Source organism: Triticum aestivum, chromosome 5D (assembly GCF_018294505.1).
Source record: "Triticum aestivum cultivar Chinese Spring chromosome 5D, IWGSC CS RefSeq v2.1, whole genome shotgun sequence".
Classification (NCBI taxonomy): Eukaryota; Viridiplantae; Streptophyta; class Magnoliopsida; order Poales; family Poaceae; genus Triticum; species Triticum aestivum.
The window spans coordinates 230,985,972-231,010,459 of record NC_057808.1 but is presented as its reverse complement, the minus strand read 5'-3'; the positions used below and the strand labels follow the sequence as shown (position 1 = coordinate 231,010,459).

The 24,488-nt window shown below is 44.8% G+C and overlaps 3 protein-coding genes across 3 annotated transcripts; 2 read left to right on the top strand and 1 right to left on the bottom strand.

The window, feature by feature from the left end:
* Positions 1–5,892: 5,892 nt before the first annotated feature.
* On the top strand, positions 5,893–9,851 carry LOC123120331 (uncharacterized). The gene is made up of 2 exons (XM_044540301.1): positions 5,893–6,274; positions 8,862–9,851. Exons 1-2 carry the CDS (start codon positions 6,193–6,195, stop codon positions 9,677–9,679), a joined length of 900 nt encoding a protein of 299 aa, XP_044396236.1. The 5' UTR covers positions 5,893–6,192; the 3' UTR covers positions 9,680–9,851.
* Positions 9,852–13,100: 3,249 nt separating this feature from the next.
* On the top strand, positions 13,101–17,936 carry LOC123120330 (PP2A regulatory subunit TAP46). Its single transcript, XM_044540300.1, has 9 exons — positions 13,101–13,417; positions 13,502–13,624; positions 13,736–13,822; positions 13,947–14,051; positions 14,375–14,536; positions 15,775–15,810; positions 15,907–15,978; positions 16,530–16,807; positions 17,466–17,936. Exons 1-9 carry the CDS (start codon positions 13,271–13,273, stop codon positions 17,698–17,700), a joined length of 1,245 nt encoding a protein of 414 aa, XP_044396235.1. The 5' UTR covers positions 13,101–13,270; the 3' UTR covers positions 17,701–17,936.
* Positions 17,937–20,110: 2,174 nt separating this feature from the next.
* On the bottom strand, positions 20,111–23,543 carry LOC123120329 (uncharacterized). Its single transcript, XM_044540299.1, has 4 exons — positions 23,184–23,543; positions 22,716–23,111; positions 22,045–22,309; positions 20,111–21,959 (listed from the first exon to the last, which is right to left on the bottom strand). The coding sequence occupies exons 1-4, from the start codon at positions 23,210–23,212 to the stop codon at positions 20,430–20,432; spliced, it is 2,220 nt and encodes a 739-aa protein (XP_044396234.1). The 5' UTR covers positions 23,213–23,543; the 3' UTR covers positions 20,111–20,429.
* Between the last annotated feature and the right edge of the window lie 945 nt (positions 23,544–24,488).

Below are 24,488 nucleotides of genomic sequence, written 5' to 3'. Positions count from 1 at the left end.
AGGCAAATGGAAAATAATGTAAATTGCGAGGAGATCAGATTTTTGATTAGGAATCTGCTAGATGTTGGTGATGTCTCCCCGGCAACGGCGCCAGAAATTCCTTTTGATGTCTGCTAGAACTACGTCGGTATTTCCCCAAAGAGGAAGGGGTCATGCAGCACAACAAAGGTAGGTATTTCCCTCAGTGATGAGACCAGGGTTATCGAATCAGTAGAGGAACCAAGCAACACTACGTAAACAACACCTGCACACAAATAACAAATACTCGCAACCCGACGTGTTAAAGGGGTTGTCAATCCCTTTCGGGCTGCGGCGCCAGAAATTGGCAAACGGACATGAGAGAGTTGTAATAATTTGATAGATCGAACACCAAATATAATAAAGTGCAGCAAAGTATTTTTTATTTTTGGTTTAATAGATCTGAAAATAAAAATAGATCGCAAAGACAAATATATTAAAGAAGAGACCCGGGGGGCCGTGGATTTCAGTAGTGGCTTCTCTCGAGAAAAATAGCAAACGGTGGGTAAACAAATTACTGTTGGGCAAATGATAGAACTTCAAATAATCATGACGATATCCATGCAATGATCATTATATGGGCATCACGTCCAAGATTAGTAGACCGACTCCTGCCTGCATCTACTACTATTACTCCACACATCGACGCTATTCCAGCATGCATCTAGTGTATTAAGTTCATGGAGAAATGGAGTAATGCAATAAGAACAATGACATGATGTAGACAAGATCTATTTATGTAGAAATAGACCCCATCATTTTATCCTTAGGATCAACGATACATACGTGCCGGTTCCCCTTGTGTCGCTGGGATCAAGCACCGTAAGACCGAACACACTACAAAGCACCTCTTCCCATTGCAAGATAAATAGATCGAGTTGGCCAAACAAAACCCAAATATCAAAGAAGAAATACGAGGCTATAAGCAATCATGCATATAAGAGATCAAAGAAGACTCAAATAACTTTCATGGATAAAAAGATAGATCTGATCATAAACTCAAAGTTCATCCGATCCCAACAAACACACCGCAAAAAGAGTTACATCATATGGATCTCCAAGAGACCATTGTATTGATATTCAAACGAGAGAGAGGAAGCCATCTAGCTACTAACTACGGACCCGTAGGTCTACAAGAGACTACTCACGCATCATCAGAGAGGCACCAATGAACATGATGCACCCCTCCGTGATGGTGTCTAGATTGGATCTGGTGGTTCTGGACTCTGCGGCGACTGGAATTGATTTTCGTCGACTCCCCTAGGGTTTCTAAAATATTGGGGTATTTATAGAGAAAAGAGGCGGTTCAGGGGGCACCTGAGGTGGGCACAACCCACCAGGGCGCGCCTGGGCCTCCAGGCGCGCCCTGATGGGTTGTGCTCCCCTCGGAGCACCCCCCAAGGCGCTTGTCTGGCCCACTGGATGTCTTCTGGTCCAAAAAAATCCACAAAAAATTTCGATGCGTTTGGACTCCATTTGGCATTGATTTCCTGTGATGTAAAAACATGCAGAAAATAGCAACTAGCACTTGGCACTGTGTCAATAGGTTAGTACCAGAAATGATATAAAATGACTATAAAACATCCAAGAATGATAATATAACAGCATGGAACAATAAAAAATTATAGATACATTGGAGACGTATCAGGCGGCGCGGCAGGACCTCTGTGCTGCTACGATGGCGCGGCGGGACATGTCGGCTGCTTTCGCGGCGAGGCGGGACATTTCTCGTGCTTCCGCTTTCATGATCACCTCTCCCTGGTAGTAATTTTTTGACCCAGAACTCATGCGGGCCATGGCAGACACAAGGGAACGACGATGAAATACTTGTTTGTTTTTGTTGATGAGGAATTGAGGAGGAATGTGTAGTCATCTTGGAGTAGGTAGTATTTATAACCAAGTAATACGCTGCTAAGTGAGAAACTGTTTATGTTTTGATTGGTGTGAACAGGTTTACCATTAAATATAGCGTGGTAGACATTTGGAATGTGGTGGGAAGCAAGCTCAAAAATTATTGACGGTTCTAGTTTTGAAGTGTGGCACAATCTCTGGATGGCGTAATGTGGGCACGCGTTCTCGGATGCTTACGTGGCGTTTGCACCATAGGGTGCACCGCAATAGGCGATGTCAGCACACGACTTGTTCCGTGAACCATGCGTGCTTGTTATTACCATCGTGCATGCTTCTTGTAATTAGAATGTGTGCCCGTCTAGCGCACACACCTTCATCCGTCTGATCGTTTCTGTTTGTTGTGGCTAATCGCAAATAGTTTATCCGTGTGAAGTGTATGCCGTCGATCACACACACACTGATCTGGCTGACCATTTCCTTGTGTTGCCTAATCGAAAACAGTTCATCCGAGTGAAATGTATGCCATATATCACACACACACTTGATCTGGATGACCATTTCTATTGTGCTGCTTAATCACAAACAGTTCATCCGGGTGGACTGTATGTTGTATATCGCACACACCTTCATCAGTTTGACTGTTTTTGTTGTTATGCTCATCGGAAACGTTCCTTCGAGTGAACTATATGCCACGCATCACACACGCAACTATAATCCGAATTGTGTTTGATGTCTCCGCCATCATAAATGTTTTGTATCTTTTTGACTTTTTTACATCACTGTTTGTGATTAATGCATCGCACACGGTTTCATTGAAGGGTCTCTGATTGTAGTGTCGCTTTAGCAACATCCTGTAGTAGTAAAGAGAGCCATCAGAATGAAACACAACTTCCACCATTCATTTTCTAAGAGAGAACTACCTACTCATGTATTGAGATCAAGAGACTCCAATCCAACCATTTGAGCCTTGATTTGTAGCCTCCCAAGTTGCTTTCCGCTCCAATCCCTCTCCTACCCAAGCCAAATCTGTGAGAGAGTGATTGAGTGTTGAGGAGACTATCATTTGAAGTACAAGAGTAAGGAGTTCATCATCAACTACATATTTATTACCTTTTGAAGAGTGGTGTCTCCTAGATTAGTTAGGTGTCACTCGGGAGCCTCCAAGATCTTGTCGAGTTGAACCAAGGAGTTTGTAAGGGTAAGGAGATCGCCTACTTCGTGAAGATCTATCCGAGTGAGGCTAGTACTTTGTGGACGTAAGCCATGATGTAATAGACAAGGTTGCGCAGTCATTGTCCTCCGTGGACTCGTGCAGTCGTTACCCTCCATGGGTTGAAGTCCCCATCAACGTGAATGTACGATAGCACCACCTATCGGAACCACACCAAAAATCACTGTGTCTTCATTGCGTTTGATTTATCCGATCCCTCATTTACGTTCATATGCAAAATCTTTAATTTCTGCCTCTCAACTCTTAGACTTGCATGTGTAACGTGTCCTTGACTTGGTAGAATTGCTAAAACTTGCCTACAACTAAAATTGGGAAAATTATAAGTTTTTATTTGGTCAAGTAGTCTAATCACTCCCCCTTAGACATACTTTCGATCCTACAACTTCTTACCTGTGAAGCTGACAAACACATTTGACTAGGCACAAGTGCTTGATGACCGTGTATACAAAGAAGCTTTGTATTGAAAAGTGAAGATGCATATCAATGTGGCTATAAACCTTTCATAAACACCTATGTATAAGAACATTCTTCTAAACATACGTTTCATTTTGAACTCCATATCATGACATATTTAATACTCCCTCCGTTCCATATTATACTAAGTCAGCGACACTTAATATGGAATGAAGCAAGTAGTGAATAGTGTGTGGTTGAGAGAAATAGTTGTTCCTAACTTCACACAAATAACTCTAAAAAAGAGATAAAACATTGAGATCCCCGAGATCTTCTCCAATGATCAAATCACATGCTCTTTTGACGACATCCTTATGAAGATTGGAATTTTACTTGCAAATTCTAACATGGACTCTCCAGTAAAAAAAATCAGAATCAAATGCTATGCACATGATGGGGCCACCAGAATAACTCACTCAACATCAACGAAAGTACTGGCACCATCAGTCAAAGGGAATCCATGTGTCATTAAAGTCACCAGTGAGCCATGAGTGCATTCCACCAAAGCCAAGAATGGAGTAAGCCATACCATTATTGTAAAGACCACCCATCTCCCGACTACTTTGAGAAGAAGTCCAAAACCAATCCATCGAGGCGGGCATCAATGATTTTGCCAATAGGATTCCAATTTTCTGATACCAACATTAGCGACAAAAATGGTCACGCATACTTGAGAACCACTTACCACGAGTGGGCGCCATGGACGAGAAAATAGCTAAAACCGAACTCAAATAAAGGAAACTACTCTTTTTTGGCAAATCACGGGAATATATTAATCACATACGCGGCCGGGGGGGTACTAGTACTATTCAGATGTTCAGTCCTGTCCCACATGAATGATGGAATGAAGTTTATCCAGAGACATCGTCTCCTTGCCTTGTTGGTTTGTTTCACGTGTCGATAGGCTACCTCGTTAGCTTCTCGCCTCACAAAGGAGATTACAAGAATGTTTACTCCCCTACGAAGCTCACCGATCTCAAGCAAGATTGTTGAGATGGTCAATCGTTCATCGTTATTTGCGTTGCACATCTCCACCACATCTTGATCATTGCTCTCCACCATCACGTGATGAAGCCCTAAGTCCAACACCAAGTGAATGCATCACGTATAACATTAGCTTTCATTGCCTGAGAATAAGCGACAAGCTCATACCAACTTGTCCAAGCTCGGATCAATTATCATTCACGATCACAAATTGCCACTCGTGCTACCCCGCCCTAAATCCTATAGAAGCTCACGCCTATATTAACTTCAGTATCCCCTCATATGGCGGTCTCCAACTTTCTTCGACGCACACCCTATCGGCGAAGGTTCTTGCCTGAGGCTGCTAGGTCCATGTAGGCGTTAATCGTCCATTTAACCGACGATTGGACTGTTCGACGACTCTCGCCATAACAACACACGTTCTATTCTTACCAAACATGCCAACAATACCACATAAAATCATGCACGCCTCATTCGTTGAGATGACGACGCCCTCCACCACATCTATTGCCCATGAATCAAGATGTAAGTTGGTGATTTTCGGTGGTGTGAGGATCTTCTACTATTCCCCAAAAAAACTTCACGTAGGTACACTCAAATAAAGCATGGGTCATCCTTTCTCTACCCACACACCTCACATTAGGCAATTCTTTCAAGGTATCTATCTGAAAGCACAACACAACATGGAATAAGGTTGTGTATCACTCTACCGTAAATTCCTAACCTTTGGCATAACTGTAAGTTTGCAAAGCTTCTTGCAACACTTTTGTATCCTGTCTATCTCCTCACGATGAAGGCCGACGGTTGTCCAAACTTCTAGCCATTAGTGCTTGATAAATCGATCTTACCGTGAAGTTGCCAAGCTTTTTTTAGGTTCCGGCACAACTACCATCACTGTAATTGCCTATAGGTATGCTGCATATAATTTCCACATCATGGTTGCATTTGTGAGTGGGTATGCTGCATACAACTTCCACAAGGAAACTACTCTAACTACAAACTCTGGCCGGTAAATCAGATTCTTCATCCCACTTGCCGACAACAAGGTCTATGGGAGAAAGAGAAACCATAAATGATTGGTGTGGAGAACGACAACTTCCGCCGGCTAGGGTTTGGACCTTAACTTTGTTGGGGGTTACGATGCTTCTTTTAAATTTTTGCTTACATATGAGAATTTTACATTGTACAATGATTTATTTTGAAGAACTAGCAATGTACTACACTGATCTCTAATCGTGCAAGAAGGCCAGAACAAATGCCACTCTTCCTCCCTCTTAAGAAGAAAAAAAAAAAGGTCACTCTTCTCTACTCTGAACTCTGAGGTACCCGAGCCGGCCCATATTTCCATGCTCGGTGGTGCCTCTATTTCCTTCCTCTTCCACCCACCTGCCATTTACGGTCGGTCCTTGCCTCGCTCCCTCCCTCCCTCGTGCTCCTCCCCTTCCCCTCCTCCCGCCTCCACGCCAGTCTTTATAACCCCCGCACCCGGGCAGGCGCTCCCCCTCCCCAATCAGACGGCTCGGCGATTGGCCTCACGGCGAGCTATCTAGGTCACGAGGAATCCACTCCCGACTGCCGTTAGGCTGCCCGGCTGGCTTGCTGCCGCCGACAGCCTTGGCGAATCGCGGTCCTGATAGGCGCCCCTCCTCCCGGCGATGGGGGGTCGCAATCGGCGATGGCCGACGAAGCGCCACCACGACGCCTCTTCGAACCCTCGCCCCCCGCCTCCGTATTCCGGTACGAACGGCAACCGGTTGTTTGCTCTCCACCCGTCCGTCCCCCCTCCCCCTCTCTCCGTTTCTCATCTTTGTTTGTGCGGCCCGATTAAGATTAGGTTGCAATCTATTAGGGTTTTATTATATCGGGCCAGAACCTCGCCGATCTAGACATCCACTTCTTGATTCAGACAGTGCAGTGATTCTTATAGTGTGCTTGAAAAAGATTCAGTTCGCGTCATCCTGCGAACGACACACATAACTTAGATGCTAAAGTGTTCTCCAGCCGGTTCAGGCTTTAAACTAGAGTTCCTGGTGCATTATCCAATTATCTATGTAAGGCTAGGGTTTACATTTGTTTAAATTGTTCTTACTTCTTACCATTGGAAAAGGTTGTGCCGGAATGCCAGAAAAATGCTAGCTTTGTTTGACTAACCCATCTATTGGGAACAGCCTCCCAGTCTCATTGGGAAGGTATTGCAGTTGCAAGGTGTAGATTATGTATCTAAAACAATACAATTGGGTAATGCTTTAGCTGCAGCCTGCTCCCTGAAAAATAGGTTTTGAGTCTCACTGAGGTGGTGTCAATATGACAAAATGCTGTCTTTCCGGGAGACACGTGCATGGAAGTGATAACTGTTATAGTTGGCATGGTCTTTCGCTGATATAGAAAATTTAAAACGCCGCCATCCCCCGAATCCACGGGAAGAAAATAAATGGTTAAGCAAAATTAAAATGCCATCTTTCATATCTCAATTTTGTATTGGTTGCTTGACCGCTTCAACTCACCCAAACACAGATGAAAATGGCTTGGATATAGAGGGAAGGGACAAAGATATAATGTTCATACACACAAATTTTATAAAACTAGGTTAATTATAAGACCTCAATGTGTTCTAAAAAGCACTGGTCAAGTAGTTGGACAGCGTGTTGCGCCTACCGACTAGTCATGCTAGGCAAGCAACGCAGGAGGATGGTGTCTAGCACCAAGGCGGGCTCCCTTTAGAACATTTCCCTCAAAATGGTACTCCCTCTGTAAAGAAATATAATATCGTTTAGATCACTATATTAATGATCTAAACAATCCTATATTTCTTTACAGAGGGAGTATTATTCAGTATTCACAGCAGTGCGGAAAATGAAGAAGTCAATGTTATTGAGTATTGACGCTAAACGGCTAAAGACAGGCTTCAACTTGCTCCTCCAAGGAGCATGGAAGAAGGAATGTCTTTTGCAAACCATAATGTAGACAGTGTTGCTCGCCTGCTCAGACATGGACGCGGGTGTTGGAATCCAACTCAGATTTGGGCGTACGATTCAGCAAGGTTTTTTTAGGACATAACTAATAAACTTGGAATCCGACCTGCATTCGGAGTGTCTTATCCGGCAAAATAGTTGCTTGCCTGCTCAGACATGGACACGGGTGTTGGAATCCAACTCAGATTTGGGTGTACGATTCAGCAAGGTTTTTTTTAGGACATAACTAATAAAACTTGGAATCCGACTTGCATTCGGAGTGTCTTATCTGGAAAAATAGTTTCGGGCACCGATGTTTGTTTAACACTATTTGTAGTCAGCCAACACTAACTGTAGTCAGCTGGCTGACGATGTGATAACAAAAAAGAAAACAAAGAGGTATAGCGTCTTTGTCAGATGTGGGACCATTAAATTTTAACTTGCTCCTTGCAATGGTAGGATATGCAAGGAACCCACCACTTATGTAACTGCATTGTGCATGTTTTCTTCAGGCACTAGGACCTCAAAACCATGATCTTTTTGCCGGTGCACGATCACTTTTTTTCTCACTCTACTAATTATGACTATCACTAGTTTACTACTCCCTCCGTCCCATAGTATAAGAGCGTTTTTGACATTAGTGTAGTGTCAAAAACGCTCTTATATTATGGGACGGAGGGAGTACTATATAAATGACATAGCCATTAAAGATGTAGTCATATGGCTACATAGGAGCAGACCCGTAGAAGGAATGGTGTTGTTTTAGGATGGAACCCTTTAAATTGTGTTTTGAGTGACTCATTGTTCCTTTTCTGTGATCTCTGAAAGGATCGCTTTATTGCCGCTATCCTCGACAAATTCAAAGTACTGGTTTGCGCTGGTTCATTTCTCTTGACAGTTGTCTATACTTGGCGTAAATTAGAATGACAGACTATAAAACCCACTTATGCTTGATCAGAGTGTTCCACAAATACTTGAATTCATACTTTATGTATTGAACTTGCTACTCTGCCACAGTTGTATAGTTGTGTAGTTGAAAGATGTATCTTTGGTTTGACTCATCTTTCACCCGTATAAAGCAACAACAAGTACTTTCATATCCTACTTGAGTCTAAGTTAGGAATGCACTGCTGCTCAGCAATTCATATTTTTCTCCCCCAGGATACTGTACTCAACAATGTAAAATTCTAGAGCAGCCTGTGGCTTTGGAATTTATAGATTAGATTGTTAGGCAGTCCAGGCTAAAGAATGCCCTCAGTACGTTCCATCTCCTGTTTATTTCTGTTCCCATAATGCAGTAGGTCAGGAATCTTTTATTTCCCTGCGTTAATGTGCTCACACCATGAATCTAATATCGTTTTTAATACGCACAGGATACAGTCACGTGGATAATCAATGCCAAGTCCCATTATGGGAAAGGGAATTTTGCAGTCTTGTTGGTGGCATTTCGTGGCAGAGGTTCTGCGAGAACAAGCACTTTGCCTATATGTACAAGGAGATAGAGCAGTGGGATGACTCGGGAGCTTTTGAGAATTTCCAGAATGCAAAATCAAGGTTCTGGTCTCATTACCATGGCCAACCTTCTGATATACCTTACCCAGACCCTGATCTGTACATTGATGAGGTCGACCATCGTGGCGAGGTCGACCCCGAGTTGGTAGCTGACCTGGACAAGGTGCGGGTACCCTTTGAGGCGGACAACGAGCCCGCCGTAGCTGCCAATAACAGGTGTGCCCAGAACCAGACGGGGAACTGGGACATCTATCTAGAAAAGCCGACCCCTGAGGTGAACAAGTGGGAGGCGGACAACTCGGCATCCAACACAGGTTGGGCAGCGAGTCAGGAGCCTCTGAGCAGCTGGAACAAAATCAGCACCGGCTGGGGTGATGCCCTGGCGCAGCCCGGTTGGGGCAGCTCAAGCAACAACCATTGCTCAGGGAATAACTGGAACAGTTCCCATGGAGCATCCAGCAACAATAACACATACTACCAGGATCCATGCAGCGCATATGGCAGGAAGAGGAACAGTGGCGGCGGGTACTCCCAGCAGAGGAACAGCAAGCAGAGAAACCAGGCTGAGAGCCACCACCAGAGGGGCAGATGGCAGGATCACCGGGACAGGGGGAGGCATGGTGAGCGGTTTCCGTTTGACAATAGGCCAAACGTGCAGCGAGCGGAGCGTGGGTTCTGAGTTGGTGGCGATGAGAGTGAGCGAGAACCGTGGAAAGGTTTTGGTTGTATGATAAATGATGCGCGGTTTCTAGTGTCTTTTATGCGGAGCTGCAGGTTGTAATGGCTGGATGTTGCAACAACGCTTTACCTGTAAGGAGATGTGTCAGGTTTTGTTGCTGCTCTTTGTGATATGTTCTGTTTTCTCTCTTCCTGAGTGTTGCTGCCATTTCGTAGGAAGACGGTTTGCCACCTGGATCCGGATGGACCTCCCTTTCGTGCACCCCGCAAAAAAAGACCTCCCTTTCGTGCAATGTTCAGTTTTGGAAGTTCCGTAGGTTGTCTAGTTTGTTGGTGCCAATCATAAGAATTGCCATTGTTGACAGGAGTTTCGTTGGGACCATCTCGTCTATGACGAGGCCTTGTGGTTGTGAACGGCGCATGAAGCAGGTCAATCCTCCCAACATGAAGACTCTTCGTCGTGATTCCTCGCCTTACTCGTTGGTTGCTTCGGCTTCTGTCCTGATTGATGTGACGCTCCAGTCTGCTCTTGGGGTGCACACGAAACTGCTAGGATCTGATCTTCATTGCATGACTTCCTTGCAAATGGAGGAGGCAATTAAGCCGCTTCACGAGATCGCTGACTTCTTGCAAGGCTGGCTGGTGCGTATTGGGAGCTTTCTGGAGCGCGCGGAGGCTGCTCGGCAAAGGCTCCCTCTTGCATAGGCTCCCGTGGTTGAGTCTTCTGTTGGCTTCCTGGATGTGGCGGGTGCGGAGCTTTTTGGTAGCTCCTCATTCCGTGTTGGGTCTAGTTCGACGCCCCTTGTGTTGCCAGACTCCGAGGGTGCGGCCTCCGCTGAGGTTGTGTCTCCAGTGGTGTTGTGTGGGTAACCTGTTTTGCCTGTATCGATGGAGCAACTCAAGTTGGGCTCTCTCCAGGCTTTGGAGGTGGACTGGGTGTCCTCACCACCCTCGTGGAGCCTTGTCAGGCTTCGGAGGTGGATGTGGTGCCCCCCCCCCCCCACCCCCACACACACACCGCCCGTGGAGCCTTGTCAGGGGTCAGACAACCTACCTCTCGGCGTCGTGGAGCGTGGAGTTTTAGATGTTGCTGCCCTTCCCTCGTCTGTGACCGTCGGACAGGTGATGCCTGTGAGTGGCATGACCATTGAGCCACTTGTGTTGGCACCTACTTCAAATCCAAATGCTCTTTTTACGAAGGAACTTTGTGATTTTCTAGCCAGCGTGGAGGTTGCTTGACCTGATTTGGGTAGGTCGATTGCTTGCCTCGAGGACGCCAATAAGTGGCAAACAAAAAGAAGGTGGGCAAGGGCAAAAGTGATGCCAAAGGCAAGGTGTCTATGGTTGCTTGATGGATGATCTTCAGTCTCTCGGCTTGTCCTCTTGGATTGGGCTAACGTTGTGGGTTGGGAGGTGCCCGATGTCTTGTGCCGAGGTGTTCTCGTGGGGAGTCACTTGGCATAGTAGAAGTGTCGGGTTTTATGGATGTTGTGTATTCGAAGAGTTTTGGCAGGTCGCCTGCGTGGTTGTGGGGTTTCATGCCGTGGGAGTAGTTTGTTTGTGCTAAGTTTGCATTGGTTTGCGCCCGGTTTTCTGTAAATTAACCATGCAATCATCTTCTTCTTAATTAATCGATGTGGCAAAACTTTTGCCTACGGTTTGAAAAGAAAAAGAAGAAGAAGATTGATTGTCGTAAAAACAGAGAAACTTGAAAAGTTCCGAGAATAGAAATAGCTAGCAAGAAACTTAGACCTCCTTTGGTTCATATGGCAGGAAAATCATAGAAATAGAAAAATCATAGGAAATAAGATGACATATCTCAATTCCTATAGGGAAAAGAGAAGTTATTTGATGTATATGATAATTTTTTTTATTAAGTCTATGCTAATATTTGTTTCCTTCAATATGAATGTGAATCTATTCCTACAAGCCAAAGGGCTTTAAAGGAATTTCTAGATATCCTACAAACCAAAGGAGGCCTTACACATTCCCAGGGATGAAAGTGACATACATACTTTATATTTCCAAGATTAAATACTATATGACCTCCTTTGGTTCATAGGAATATTGTAGGAATTCTAAAGGATAGAATTTTAAGAAAAAAAAAATCCTTTGGAGACCGTTGGTTTGTAGAAATGGATCTCTATTCCTATGTAGGATAAGAATCAATTATTTACATTTCAAAGGAAAAAGCATTAGCCGACTCAATGAAAATATTCATGTCCTATGCATCAAATAATGACAATCGATATGTGTATTATCTCACTTACTATAATTTTTCTATTCCTACACTATTTTTATTCTATGAACCAAAGGAGGCTTATAGTTTTAACAACTCATGATAGATTCCAGGGGCATTTTGCAAAATAGATAGATTCTCAATCTCAATCACAACCGTTGGTATCAAATTGGACCATTGGTGGCAGATGAATCGGCATCACCACACCGACTGAGTCGTTAAGAATGGCATATTTGGTTTGCTACTTAAGAAGGGTGCCTCTTTTAAACCTTGTTTGTTGAGCCGTGTTACGCGTCGGCCGACGGATCTTTCCAAAAAATCCGCCGGTCTACGAGGCGTCCAATCTAACGCAATCATCCTGTCAAGCGTCATCGTCACTTTTGCAACATAAGTCGTGTTGCGAGAACCCTTCTGCAACACTAGTCTTATTGCAACAATATTTGTAACGAAGATTGTGTTACAGAATATATTTTTGTAAATGACCCCTTGTTGCAAATCTTTTTTGCTTGCAACAAATGTCTTGTTGTGGAAAGTCCCCGCATCACATTGCTTGCGGTCATGGCCTCGAGCAGGAGCTCAGTCTGGTTGGGGAAGGGGAGATGGTGGTGTTGGAGGCAATGCAGCATGGGGTCGGAGCATCATAGTTGGACGGCGACCGCCGAAGCGGAGCTCCGATGTCCGCGCTCGAGCGGCCATGGCCACTGGTCGCGAGCGGACCCCCGGAGACGGGGAGAGTCGACCTTGTCGGCGTGCTGCCGGCGGCGAGCAGCGGCGGCGGCGTCGAAGCAGCACATGACGGCGTTGGCTTCACGGCGAGCTCGGGAGAGCACGGGACGCAACTGCTCACGAGAGGATTCAGATCCAGATTCAGCAACATCACTCGTTACGGTTGGGGATGGCAACAACGACTCAGTTGCAAAGTTTATTCTAGGTAATACGTTACTCCCGGTCGATCTGATTAAAATTCGATCTGACGGCCCCGGGACCGGCGGAAGCACGTGTCGTTATCAGTCAGGTGATTTGAATCATTTTCCTTGTTTAATACAAAGGGGTTTATAATTCTTAAAGTATACGAAAAAAGAAACATTTGCTTCCCTCGAACATGTAATTCTCTCGAACATTCATCCCCGGTTCTACTCGCCAGATTGGCCACCCCGAGCCACATGTCTTCCCCTGGCCGGCCAGGCCAGGCCAGGCCAGACCAAACCCGACACTTCCATTCCACCATCGTCTTCTTCCGCCCCTCTCCCTCCCGGCGACTCTGCCCTGCTGCCCCTCCTTAGGGTTTTACCCGGCGATCTCCCCCCACCTCCTCTGCCCTCGCTCTTGCCGTGTCGAGGCGCCCGCTGGAAAATGGGGGAGATGGAGGACGTCAGCAACAGGATGGAGACGCAGCTGCGCGTCCACGCGGCGGAGGACGACGCCGATCTCCCGCTCCCCGCCCTCTTCGACAGGGCATCCCACCTCCACTCGCTCGCCTCCAGCTCCTCCATCGACCAGGTTCCCTTAGCTCCTTCCTCCGGATCACCGGCCCTTGGTTGGTTTGCGCGATTCCTCCTCACATGATCGGTTTTGCTTGGGCAGGAAGGGATCCGGAAGGGGGTCGACCTGCTGCGGCGCTGCGACGACATGGTCAGCAAGCTCGGCCTCTTCTCCTCCAACGAGACCAAGGAAGACGTCTCCACCGCCAATCTCAAGTACCTGCTCGTATGGCCACCGTCCCCCTCCTCTCCCTCTCACGCCACATCTGAGGAGTTTCCTCTCCGTTTTATAGCTGGTCCTGGTCCGACCTGTGATTAGGGTGTTTGGTTTCTTCAGGTGCCGTACTACCTTGGGGAAATGACTGAGCAAGTGGAGCAGGAGGACCGGATTCCGGTCCTCAAGGCATCGCAGGACCATTTGAAGGTTAGGTCGTCACGTTACTTGTGCTTGATTTGTCGAGCACTTATCATGCGTGCCTCCTTGTGTGGTGTCAGATCGTTAGATTACCCATTTACCATGTGCTAATCATCCTTGCTGGTGTCTACAGGAGTTCATTTCTGTATGTGAAGCATTGGAGCTTATTCCAGAGGACGAGCTTCAGTTATATAGGCAGGGGCAGTCTGAAACAGGGGCAAACCGAAGAGCACAAAAGGTTTACCTCTGCACCCTAAAATCTTTAGGATTCACTGAATAATTTCCATTTTACAAGAGAATCATGAGCCTTGGGTAGTGTTCGTGTGCGTGTTTGTTGGACCTTGCCTGCGGTGGCGTTGTGTTTGTGTGTAACTTGTTGACTTTGTGCTCGGTGGTTTGCTTTATTTATAAAGCGGGGCGAAAGCCTTTTTCGGTAAGAGAATCATGATAATCTGGGATGCGACCATCATGCTAAGCCTTCAAACTTTGGGATACTTATATCTCTATCTAAGTTCGTTAATTTCATGTAAGTTACTCTGTTGCCTTAATTCTCGAGCTTAGGTTGCCAGGTTCAAGCGGCAAAAGGCTGCAGAAACGAAGCTCCAAGAGATCAAAGAGAGAAAGGAAAGGCGCGGGCGTTCATTGAGAGCAACGGCTTTATCAGCACCTATTGAAGCCGGGGAAGAAGATGATTTGGAGGCTGATGGAGAGGAAGAAAGGGAGGTTAGCATCAGACATCTACTCCCTCCGTTTCTAAATATAAGCCTTTTTAGAGATTCCAATACGGACCACATACGGATGTATATAGACTTACTTTAGAGTGTGGATTCACTCATTTTGCTCCGTATGTAGTCCTATTGGAATCTCTAAAAAGGCTTATATTTAGGAATGGAGAGAGTAGCTAGCATTTTTGCATGGCCTGCTAATAATTTTCGAATCAAACACTGTTTGCTAAACTGGAATGCCAGCATATATACTAAAGCTGTAAGATATCCTTAAAAATATTCCAAAATCTGGAAGTATCTTTCATGTACTAATTAGTTTATAAGGCTCTGTTCAGTTCGACAGGAAATAATTTGATTTACCAAGTTATACTGATTGTCTGGATTTTGATGTGTCCAGCTAGGTTCTTGAAAACCTTCTAGGGGGCGATCAGAATTTTGTAGCACATAACAAGACCATACTAATTTTATTCTTTAGTGCCTGACCTAAAATTTCGCACACTATCAGGTCTTCTAATTTTAATCCTCTCTGTTGTTTTTATGCTATTTAGTTTCTCTCATTTTCACATAAGTGCATTAATCTTTGAATAGATTGCAGACTGCACACACTAGATTTGTTTGGCACAAAATACTAGGTTTAGCTAATCTTCGTAGATAATATCAGTTTATTTTGCAATTTTGTTCTGATTCACACCACCATCATGATCTGTCTGGGTGAATCCTGCTTGTAGACACTGGATGACTGGCAGAGGAAGTCCCTCTGAAGTTCACCTGTTCCCCATAGTAGCCCTTTTATATGAGTCATTGAGCGATTCTCATGCAAGGTGAATAGACAAAGTCTAGATAACTGTTCAAAGAAGCATATCTGGTCGGTACTCTGGTTACATATTTATATATCGTTGTGCGCTCGCTGGTTGAGCCCCTTAAGCCCTTACATCGAATTCTAGCGTGTTACTGTGTATACATTCCTGAGTTTCATCACTCAATCCTTGTACTGATCCAAAGCGAAATACATTTGCAGCCTGGTTGATGTTATGTGAAAATATTTTGTTTACCTGATTTTTGTGCCAAAGATTCCAATTATCTGGTGCCGCACTTTCCTTTTTGTGCATGTCGATGCGAGCTTTTTTGTGATTTGTCTATGTTTGTTCCCAAGCTTATACTGTTAGTATGTAATCTGGTACCTTGGTTCTGTAATCTGTCAAAACTTATGGTATCATTTTTTTTTCTTTCATTCAGGCTTGGCTTGCTACTATCTCCTTGGCTCTCTGCAAGGTCAGTTTGTGCTCTTTTCTATTTTCTAAGTTGACATGCTGTCTTTCAGAATATTATTTGATTTTCGAATGTATATACTTATATTTCCCTTTGTAGGCTTTTGATCTCGTTGACATGTTAAAGAAGGAAGAAGAGATGCTTCTGGCTGTAAAAGAAAGAAAAGAAAAGGTAAAACTTGTTGAAACAACTGGCGTTTGATAAGAGAGGATCTTTGACTGATTCTTTCAGTGGTTTTTATAAAACAATGTTTTATTCCTTTACATATTGGATAACATCTACAAAAATTGTGGTTGACATTCTTCTACATACCATTTCTTGAATATGCGGCCCAAAGTTAATTTTTATGTACAATTGGAAATATTTTTGTTTCTGAATTTGTATTTATCATGTGTTAAACAGTTTGTTTCTGAATTTTTGCCCCCCCCCCCCCCTGTGTTGCATGTCTGTTTTGGGTAATATCTTCATGTACTCCCTCCGTTTCTTTTTACTTCACGGTGTTTAGGAGAAAACCTCCATGTACCCCCTCCGTTATATGCGAACTAAAAAGAAACGGAGGGGTACATGGAGGTTTTCTCTGTTAAGTACAGTTGTGTCTTCTGTGATGTCTAAGGATAGGCGGTGAGTTTTTTTAAAATTATTTGTGGGTCCCTTGAGTAATCTCTTCATGTACATGGAGTTTTCCTTCATTAATTGCAAAATTGTGTGTTTGCGGTGTTTAGGATGGAAATGCATTTGCTCGAGAAATGCTAGATGAGCGCAGGCAAAAGGCTGAAGCATGGCACCAGAATGCTGCCAGCCGTGCACCATATTCCAAACCAGCTGCTCCAATCACTTGTGCAACTTTTGCTCAAGATGTCATTGAAGGCAGAGCAAGTGTTTCACAAGCTCATGACCACAAACACCAACCCCTGATATTTGGACCTGCAAGTCTTGTTGGTGGGGGACTCACCAGTGAGAGGGAAAGAATGGCAGCACAAGTTTTTCAGCCTAGTTTCAGGTATGCTTCAGTATATTGTCACATGCCTCGACACTTCATTGCTTTTGTTTATGTTTTATGCTGTCTGGTGACCATGGCAGAACGTGAAATGATTGCTACTTGTCGCAACTGGTAGTGCATGAACTGCAAAAACGTCTTATACTTGGTTACAGAGGTAGTAATTAATTAGTACTGTAGGTTTGTTATTCTGTCATGCTTGCTTGTCCACTTCACTGTTTTGGTAAAGTACAAACGAATTGAGAGAAATTAGCAAAATCTCCTTCGGTGAAGGACACTAATTAATTGAGATAATGGGTTGAAGGGGTACCTCAGATGAGGCCGTAGTTTATGCAAAAAGGGTCCAAATAAAGAGACATGGCTATTTTATACTCCTTCCGTCCGGAAATACTTGTCGGAGGATGGATGTATCTAGAACTAAAATACGTCTAGACACATCCGTTTCTCGACAAATATTTTCGGACGAAGGGAGTACTTGTTAGGTAGAAACCACTAGACAGTTTCCCTGGAACGCTAGGCCAATTGTGTATCTTGTCCCTTGAAGTCGTCTTGCATTGTGTGGTCATGACAGTATGCAGAATCATTTGCAAATTATACTATGAGATTATTCTCAGGTTGAAATTTTATTTTATGTTGCCTCTTTGACTGTATGAAACCACAGGATGCCGACAATGAGCATCGAACAGGCCGGCTTAGCTGAAATGAAAATGATGGAGCAATGGCAAGAAAGAACTGCCAAGATGATTCAAGAGGCAAGCTCCTCTTGGCACAAGGATGACACTAGTTTGGCGCAGGACGACGAGGACGCAGAAGAGGAGAAAGCAAGGGCATTTGATGACTGGAAGGATGAAAACCCACGCGGTGCAGGCAACAAGAAGCTCACTCCCTGCGGCTAAATTGAAAGCTATTGACACTGCTGAAGATACGACATGTAGCTGATGTTCATATACTATTATAACGTTTCTGTTATTTCCCCTCACGTTTGCAAGAGTGATCACCAGAGTACATTATTTGTAGAAATGTTGTGCAAGTGCACTATTTCATCCATATCCCCCTTTTTCAGGTGCCATCCATATCTCTATTGATATAGCATTTGACATCATGAATCAACTACTTCCTCCGTTCCCGAATATTTGTCTTTTTAGAGATTTCAAATGGACTACCATATACGGATGTATTTAGACATATTTTTAGAATGTAGATTCACTTATTTTGCTCCGTATATAGTTACTTGTTGAAATATCTAGAAAGACAAATATTTAGAAATGGAGAGAGTAATTCTGATCTGTCAATGTCCACCAATCTATATCCTCAGAAGTTGTTCTCAGGGACCTTATTGCTCCTCCTTGCCATCAACACTGACGTCTCGGTCATGTCGGTCTTCCTAAACCGGTTTCACCTCTAGTCCTGCCAGGCTCCGGCGGTGAGCTCGTCGTAGTCCAGGAGGAGAACCTGCCCTGGCCTCGACATGCCAGGTGGTACCGGGCTTGGGGAAGGTGGCAAGCAGGACATCGGTGCCAGACATACGGGTGGAGGGTGGGCGCGGTCGGGTAGGTGGACACTGATCAAAGTTATCGATCATAGGGGAGTGAATAAGGATTTTGATATTTTCTTCAAAACAGAACAATTATTCAAAGAAAAACAGAGTAAACGGAATAACTTCAGAGTAGATAACTTAGAAGCATGCATAGCAAAACTAGTAAGTTAACAACAGAAGTACAGTAGATAACAGAAAAACTATGCAGCAGTAGAGCTAGAATAAGTTTTAACATACAAACAGATGTACACTTTAGAGAAGAGAGACTGAGTACGAAGCTAAACATGAAGCAAAGCAGCGGGATATAAAATACCCCCTCCGTAAAGAAATATAGGAATGTTTTTATATTTCTTTACAGAGGGAATACCAAATAAAGTCTTTGCAACATTCACAAACAAAAGTAGGACGGGGAAGTTCTTCAAAACAAAGGCGAATTACAGAAAATAAAGCGGTGCGATGATATGCTTTAGTGATCTAAACGCTTTCATATTTCTTTACAGAGGGAATACTCCCTCCGTTCCATAATGTAGTGCCTATAGATTTTTTATAAATTCAAACTTTACAAACTTTGACCAAGTTTATAGAGAAAACTATCTATGTATACAATGTCAATATATAAAATATGAAAATACATCTTACGATGAATCTAATAATATATGTTTGGCATTCTAAATGTAAATATTTTTCTCTGTAAACTTGGTCAAAGTTTGCAAGGTTTGATTTTTTCAAAAATTTATAGGCACTACATTATGGAACGGAGGGAGTACTAAATAACGTCTTTGCAACATTCACAAATAAAAGTAGGACAGGAAAGTTCTTCAAAACAAAGACGAATTACAGAAAATAAAGCGGCGCAGTGAAATAGAACCCATCGCTCGACGGCGACACAACGATGTGTTTACCCCAGTGGCATAGACCAGACCCCAGCAGCAAGGCCGCGTCCTGGCTCGGGTCATATCTTTGTTGACTAGCAATTTCGACAGTGTTTAGCACTGTAGCGCGTGTTCAGCCTGGAGCTTGCCAGAGGCCCGGCTCGATCCTGGCTACGCCAGTGCCCGAGCTACATCTGGGTTGGAGAGCCTAAGCCACAGCTCGCCTTGTTCTTTTTGTGCTAAGTTCATCGAAACTCGCTCCATCACTCATTAGATCTTGTGGTGATCTCCGGACCATTACAAATTTGTTCATCGACTAATCCTTACGTTGGATTATCTTTGAACGACTCCTAACCATTACGAGGATGCATAATCCTCAAGAGTAACAAGTCTAAGTTAGCATTCAATCAAATTCTCGGTGATACTCAATCATTTGACGCTTATAGGCTCTGCTTTTTCTCGCTTAGGATTCTCTTAAATCTTGCGGGAGTAAAGGTCGCCCGGACAACTCTTGTCTCAGTTTCAAGTTGGTCGTTAATCTCTGGATTTTGGATGCTAATAATTTTTATAAACTTGGTCAAACATAGATAAGTTTGATTTTTTTTAAACCTAATATGCACTACATTCTGGAATGGGGGAGTATATCTTTACACTGTTTTGGTACATTTTGTAAGCATTCTCCACGGATCTCCCCAGCTTCATTTTTTCGAAACGGTCCCCAGCTTCATTTTGTGTACAAAAGAGAGATCACTAACTACCTCACAAATTCAATCCCAAAAAGATAACGATGAAATGCAAATCGTTGGAGCATCTTGCCAAGAAATTTAACTCTTGCAGAAACTTTTAACTCTCTACAGAAAAATTTATGTTATGAACTTATGATGAATCAGACAGCTATATAAAGAGGTAACAATGTATTTCCCTGATTTGGTCAGCGTCCAAGCCTGTCAGTATTAGAAAAGGGAAACCTGGGAAGACATCAACTGAACAATAGCTTACACCACACCAGCCTTTCGACAGCTTCCACAACATGATGTTTATGGTAGTGCAACCATTGTACAAATTTTAATATACCTCACAGCAAGGTATATTAAGAACCCATGAATCCTCCTGCAACCTAATTTGAACCTCATATCCCACCTTGGACTTGCAAGATATGGAAACATATCATGCACGCAATCCTCTTACGATAAATGTGAACCACCTGCTATAAGAGTCACCACCAAACATAGTCTTGGTCGTTCCTTTGACGCTTTTGCCGCGGAGGGCCTTCGGACGCACCTTCACCCCCATCTTGTCCATCACCTCGAGCACCCTCAGCAGCCTCACATCTTGCAATGGTATTGTTTCTATTACCGTGATCCGCATCCTCATTGCCCCCACAAGTGTCTGGGCCATTGGCTATTTGCTCTTCAGCAGCGAGTAGTGCATAAGCCTTTTCAATATCGAGGAGCGTCATGTAGTCATGAAGAGTATCTTCACGAGCATCTCCTGCCTCTTTCAGTTTATTGACCTTGGTCTGGGCATACTTGAGGAGGGCCTGACGGTTTGTCTCTTGGCTGCAAAATTCAAATAGGTGACGCTGTATGACCTCTGGCCCATACTTCTCGACGATGTTTGAGGCCTTCGCGTTCAGATCCTTCGCCTCCTTCCGACATTGGGCGAGATACATGGTCCAGCACTGCCCGCGGAGTTCATTGCTATCCAGAGCGACATAGGAGGCGGACACAGGGTAGTGCTGCTTTGCAGCTTGAATGCTGACCTCGAAGGACTTGCGGGCCTCATCAATTTTCGCCATATAGTGGGCAATTTTCGCATCCCTTTCTCCCTGGAGCTTGTTCATCTTAACTGAATATTCATCATTCTCAGCCTGATAAAGGTGGAGGAGGGCTATCTGCTCGGGCTCTAAGACAGCCTTCCCAGAATTGACCAGCTTGGCACGCTGCTGGACGCACCGCAGATTATGCTGGCCCGTGGTGGTTGTCAGCCAACGCGTGAATCTGAACAGATCCTTGATGGTCAGCACCTGAGCTGACACGACGCCTCCAGAATTGTGGGCCCTGGACCACAGGTCACCAAAAATGCCCTGCTGAAGATGGGGTGTAACAGCCTTCACTGCCTCTTCCAGACCCGACATGGTACCGTTGGAGTTGATGAGATCATCATAGGTGCAGCTTTTAAGCACCAGGTGACAATCCCCAAAAGCTAACAACAGATCAGCCAGCCTGCCTGCCTCAGCATTGCTGTGTGTATCGTCCTGCTCAGGGTACCTCAGGGGATCAACCGGCATATTCGGGGAACCAACCGTGGTTGAGGCTAAGCCCATACAGTTGAATGTCGTCTCCTCCCCCGTATGGTTTTCTGGTCTTTCTCCAGATGCAGCTGCTGTCTCCATGGTCTTCCTAGCATCGTCATCAGCTTGCTCACGGATAACTTCCCCACACAGTGTCCTGATCGAACGCTTATTGAAAGGGACATTCTCCATTCGCCCAAAAAAAGAAGCAATCGTATCATACACGCCTAAATTAACATTATTGTGCCTTAACTGACGAACCAAATCCCTGGTGTACTTATCTAGATGCTTATGAGATGGCCAATGAACCTTGTTTCCATATGTAGTGGAAAAAGCATGGTTATGCACTTTCCTATGCTGGGTGACATACCATCCGTTGTCATCAGTTCTGAGTAGCCTAATTAGTGCTGTGCACTCGCACCTGCGCGATTTCCCGCCCATATTTGGTTTACCCTGAAAGCAACATAATCACTGCATAATGTTTCGGGACCAACTGCAATTGAGGAACTGATGACTAGTAAAATACACGTATTCTTACCGCATTAACGCAAGTAATTTCCTGCATGCATTTACCTCCCTTTGTATTCCGCCTGCTCTTGCCGTACCTTATACCGAACCCCATTTCCCAGGAATAGAGGTTATAAAAATCATATGCCTCTGTAATCGAATCAAAGCAGGTCCCCACTGTTGGATTAACAACAACATCAGTCTGCCTCTCCGCGAAGCCAGTCAATGCCTTCTCTAGCGCACTTACTCGCTGGGCATCTGGTTCCCGTTCATCTGGGATACGGCCTCGCCTAACCCTGAGTCCAATAAGAAGCAAGAGTTATGGCTTTGTTGCATGTTGATACAGCATTAAGCACTTTCTCATTGCAATGCCATAGAATCCTACATCGGTGTGCATCGTCGAATTTTCTAAAAATAATTCAAACCACTAGGGATGGGGGCAACCAAGTGGGCCTGTTGATATTTGTTGAGCAGCAATTCGTCAGATAGAACGGAACAAATAGGATGCGCTAGTATTCCTGGTTTCATATGCATCATGGTTTGTGGCAACCAATCAACTTTGCTACTTACAAACATAAACAGTAATACCGAAGAATACAGAACACAGACACCTTCCACAACTAGTTCCACAACGAGTAACAACGAACAATATATCCAGTGGACTTGGAATGTGCAGCGGCCTCAAGGTCAACCTTGGCATACCTGCGGTTCCAGCCCCCGCCGGCTTCAGCGCCTACGTCTGCAGGTGCGGGAGGCCCACCGGCTTCAGCGCCTACGTCTGCAGGTGCGGGAGGGGCATCGCAGCGCTGACCGGCTTGCTCCGCTTCCTGAGATCTCAACTGCATTTCTGAGGCAGAGGGATCCTGTTGCGCACAGCTCTTCCCAGCGTTCTCCACCTGCTCCAAATCCACACGCTTTTCCGATGTACATGCTCCACTGATACCACAGGCAGAGGAATCTTGTTGGCTGCGCTCCTCCGGATTCCGCCAACCGAAAGCTCGGTTCACCACATCAATAGCAAAATCCTGACCCGGGAAAGCTCTCCTTACCGCCTCCATGGCGTCCTCCCCGAGCCCGAGTGCCAGGGGCGCGCCCGACCTGTGCCAAAATGAAATAAGCAAAATGGGGAATAAAGGCAAAGGAATCACTCATGCAATGCCATGTGCTAACCTCGGTTCCTCCTCGACGGAGAACTCCATTGCCCTAATTCACTCTCAGTGCAGATGGATGGAGACGAGGACGAAGGGGATATGTGGTGCAAAGAGAAGTTACAGCGGCCGGCGAGGGTTTGGGGGAGCGTCCTCGGTAGGGGGGCGCCGGGTTTGAGCAGAACGCCTTCTGCGCTGCAGTCAGCACGGGCACTGGCGGCGCTGCCTTAGGAGGCGGAAGCTAACGCCGACAGCGGGCCAAGACGCCGGCGGCGAAGTGGTTCGCCTCATCGGCGGGCGGAGAACAGTCGACGAGGGTTTGCGGGGGTGCAGCCGGGGTGGGTCGCTGCGGCAGAAAACGACCGAGGCTCGTGGCTGGGTCCGGTCCGGTAGCTTAGATGGGCCGATGCCCGTCTTATTCAGAGCATTTCCAGTATTGAAATTTGTGTGTACTTTGTTTTCAAAATTAACCATATCATCACCCAATAATCAATAAGTTTTTTTGGCGAGAATAGAAAACCGAGTGGCAGATGTGGTGAGCAATCCTCAAATCATTATAAAAATGTTTGTAGCTTAAAGCTTGTAGTTACCGATGCGTCCAACTCTTAATATATTTTTGAAAGACTTGTGCAAGGCCTCGTTTGTTTGGGCTTTTACTTCAGCCTTTCCAACTTTTCCATTTTAACAAAAAAAAAACCCACAAAAGCTCCTAATAGGGGCTTTTTAAGTGGAAAAGCTGAAGCAAAACCCCAAACAAACAGGGTCTTAGTTGCACACATGTTAATAGTGTTCTCGCTCGACATTTTTTTCTATCACATCATCACATATTCTCCGTGACAAACTTTAATAACGCTTACCATATTGAGATGCTCCCATCATGGATCCATTGTTAAGACATCATATTGTACCTCAAGGGATTAGACCTTTTCACTTGAGCACGAATGATTTCTTGCAATGCTGATTGTCAATGGAGTTCGAGGCAGAGTCGGTAACGAGATAATGGGACGGAATGAGTTGCTAGTGAAGATGGCATGACAATGAAAATGGAAAGGAGTGTAAAAACCTCGTTGGAGTGGTAAAAAACATGAGAAAGGGTTGACAAAGCCAATAGAGGAAACAACGCAAAAGCAGTTAGGGGTTAGGGTTGAAAATTGTTAAGAGTGTGAGCTGATCATCCATTGGAAGGCTTGATTCAACAACAACGGACCTCTTGATATGATTAAGATGAATTACTACGTATTTGGTGCTTCTAATTTATTGCAAATAATAAAATGGAAACATGTGTCAAAAGAAATATTTAGCTGAAGCATTTGACGTACATAGTAGA